The sequence below is a fragment of the Lactuca saligna genome, chromosome 5, assembly GCF_052625555.1.
Source record: "Lactuca saligna cultivar CGN05327 chromosome 5, ASM5262555v1, whole genome shotgun sequence".
Lineage (NCBI taxonomy): Eukaryota > Viridiplantae > Streptophyta > Magnoliopsida > Asterales > Asteraceae > Lactuca > Lactuca saligna.
Window position 1 is genome coordinate 210,437,138 of NC_136421.1, and position 3,576 is coordinate 210,440,713.

Consider the following 3,576-nt stretch of genomic DNA (forward strand, 5'->3'; position numbering starts at 1 on the left):
ATCATATATGATATATTTGTATATGTAATTATCTATATTTATTAACCGAATATATACATATATAATATTTATCATACTATATTTGTATATGTAATTATCTATATTTGTTGTTAACGATTTTGTGTATTTATATTTCTTGTTATGCTATGATCATATATTCATATGAAACTAATTACATTTATATGCACTTTATATTATTTTTTGAAAATAAAAAACTTCATTTGTTTATTTGCTATTTATTAATTGTTAGTAAATTCGATTGTGTAGTTTATATGAATATGAAAAAAACAATCTACTATTGATGGATTTTTCAAAAGAAAACACTCAATTTTTACTTAAGATTCCGAAAACCCACCGATGATTGTTTCGGATGAAGATACCCCTACGCCCAATGTTCCAATTATTGAGAATCGCTTCAAAAAAAATCGTGTTGAAAATAATGAAATTGATCTTAGTACACTAGAACGAGATCCTGGTTTGCGTAAGCAAATTTATGATTATCCAGTAAATCAACGAGATACTATTATACGAGCACATATTAATCATAGTCCCATTCAACAAACACTTTCTGTATATCCAAAATCTGGTCTAGAAACCCATAAACGTAGTTTTCAAGCTTCTTGGTTTAAGTTATATCATTTGCTTGAATATTCAGAGAGCTTAGATGCTGCATTTTGTTTTCCATGTTTTCTATTCAATAAGCCTTCTGGAATGGGACACTACGGCCAACGAGCATTTACTATAGATGGATTTCAGAACTGGAAGAAAGTTGGTGGAAAAAATTGTGCCTTTTTGCATCACATAGGGACTGAGTGCACATCTTTTCACAATGTTGCACAAAAATCATGTGATGATTTGTTAAATGAGGCACATGATATACGAAATGTCTTTGAGATATTTACAGAAAAAGAACGTAAAAATAATAGATTGAGATTGAAGGCTACTATTTATACAGTCTGTTTGTGTGCGTTTCAAGGAATTGCATATAGAGGTCATGATGAAGGATCAAATTCCATAAACAAAGGAAATTTTCGTGAAATCTTGAAGGGAATTGGCTATTTTAACACAGAGTTGGAAGAATTGTTCCGTACTGCTCCTAAACATACATTATATACATCACCGTCAATTCAAAAAGAGATTCTAAACCTTATATCAACTAGGGCAAGGAGGATGATTTGTGAGGAGATTAATGGTGGAAAATTTTGTTTAGTTGTTAATGAAGCACGTGACCAGTCTAATAAATAACAAATGTTAATTGTTTTGAAATTTTCAAATAAAGATGGCTTTATTATGGAGCGTTTCTTTGGGCTTGTTCATGTACCCGACACTACATCACAAACTCTTAAAAATGCAATTAATTATGTATTATCACGTAATAATCTTGATCTTAAGTCAATCCGTGGTCAAGGGTATGATGGTGCAAGCAATATGCGAGGTCATTTCAAGGGTTTGCAAGCATTGATTTCAAATGACTGTCCATATGCGTATTATGTTCATTGTTTTGCCCATCGATTACAATTAGCCTTAATGGCTGCTTCACAAGGAGTTGTTGCATTACACAAGTTTTTTACTCGATTATCTTTTGTTATCAATGTTGTTGATGCTTCCTCCAAGCGTACCGACCAACTTAGAGATGCACAAGCTGAGGAAATTGCATATAAGATTTCTGTTGACGAGTTAGAGACATGTAAAGGTCTTAATCAAATTGGTACATTACAACAACCTGGTGATACTCGATGGAGTTCTCACCCGAGCTTAATCAAAATGTTTAGTCCAACTTGTGAGGTTTTACTTAAAATTATTAAGGATGGAACTGGTCCAATCAAAGGCGACGCAGATTCAGCATATGAGTCTATTACTACATTTGAGTTCATTTTTGTTCTTCATCTTGATCAAGAAATAATGGAGATCACTGATTTACTTTGTCAAGCTTTACAAAGACAATCTCAAGATATTTGTAATGCATTGAGGCTAGTTGCATCTACCAAATTGTTATTGCAAAAAATGAAAGATGTAAGATGGGATGGTTTGTTGTCTCTTGTTATGTCGTTTTGTCATGAACGCAACATTGATATCCCTGATATGACTTCTCCATACTTTACTAGAGGGACCCGAGCGCGTAATGAGCTTAGTGATCATACACTAGAACATCATTACCGAGTGGATATATTTTACGAAGCAATTAATTGCCAGTTAATGGAACTAAATCATCGATTCAGTGATAGATCAACAGAGTTGCTCCGACTTTCAACAACATTAGATCCTAAAAGTGTTGATGAGCCTTTTCGATGTGGTGATGTAATTAAGTTAGTAGAGAAGTTTTATCCTGAAGATTTCAATGAGCAAGAGAAAGTAGTTTTGAAAATAAAACTTCAACATTATGAGATTGATGTTGTTCAACATGCAGATTATAAACTATTGACATCTATGTCAGAATTGTGCCAATGGTTAATAAAGACTAGAAGAGTAGTGAACTTTCATCTTATTTATCGAGTAGCTAGTCTCATACTTACTCTTCCAGTTTCTACTGCTACAACGAAGAGATCGTTTTCAGCAATGAACCTCATTAAAACAAGGTTACAGAACAAAATTGAAGATGAGCTTTTGAATGAATCATTGGTTTTGCACTTCGAGCGGGAACTTGCTAAAAAGATTAGTTTAGAGACGGTTATAGAAGACTTTAAAAAAGCAAAAGATCGTCGCGTTCCACTTTGATAAAGATATAACGATCTATTAGTTTTCTTTTTTACACTTTTGATATGTCATAATTTTGAAATAAATAAAACTTCTTTATATATTTTAATTATGAAGTTTTGATTTCGTCCCCCTAGTTGTAGTGCTTGTGTTTCTCCCCTGGTTTCCAACTGTAAATTGCACTCCTTACATGTTTTCCTTCACCATTTATCCTGCAAAATTCCAAATTAAGCTTGATTTTAAAGTGGGGGTTAAACAGGAATTTATTTGGGGATGGTGGTCTTGCGATTTGTAGCGGTAGGATAGGGATAGAATAAGGGAGTTGTAATGAGAGGATACCGATGGTCACCTGTGTTTAGTGATTAGCGGTGATCGAGAAGTAAGGGGGTGGGGAGGAGTGAGCGGTAGTGGTGTGGGGTTAAGTGGCGAGAGAGGTGCACCTCGGTGGTTACCGACGTGGCTCCAATTGCGATCGAAGAACGAGGGCTGCGAAGGGGTGGTTAGTCGTCGTTGATAGAATGGAGTAGAGGAGGGAGGAGTGTGTTAACCCTGGCGATGGGGGGTGATGAGTAACGCTGGCGGAAGTGGCAAATACTCCAGCCACGCAGCGGCGAAGTGATCGCGAAAGGAAAGAGGAGAGCTGAGAGAAGGAGAATACGTACATGCGGTTTCTTGAGAGCGAAGGTACCTAGGATTGCGTCGAATGATTGATGAAAGAAATACCTCTGACAAAATTGCAAGGCTGCTGTGGTTGTATCTTTTGATTTCAGTCTAAAAAAGTTTGAAATTTTAAATGAGATATCTTTTTTTTTGTTTTGGTCCTCTTAATCTTGATTTTTTTGTTTCTAAATTTGGTATCGTATGATTTGAGCCCAAAAAAAG

General features: G+C 35.0%; 2 protein-coding genes across 2 annotated transcripts; both read left to right on the plus strand.

Annotated features, from left to right (window-relative positions):
• The first annotated feature begins 357 nt into the window (after positions 1–357).
• On the plus strand, positions 358–1,245 carry LOC145046205 (uncharacterized). The gene has a single exon (XM_078994502.1). The coding sequence runs from the start codon at positions 358–360 to the stop codon at positions 1,243–1,245; it is 888 nt and encodes a 295-aa protein (XP_078850628.1).
• A 45-nt stretch (positions 1,246–1,290) lies between these two features.
• On the plus strand, positions 1,291–2,715 carry LOC145046206 (uncharacterized). Its single transcript, XM_078994504.1, has one exon. The coding sequence runs from the start codon at positions 1,291–1,293 to the stop codon at positions 2,713–2,715; it is 1,425 nt and encodes a 474-aa protein (XP_078850630.1).
• The last annotated feature ends 861 nt before the right edge of the window (positions 2,716–3,576 follow it).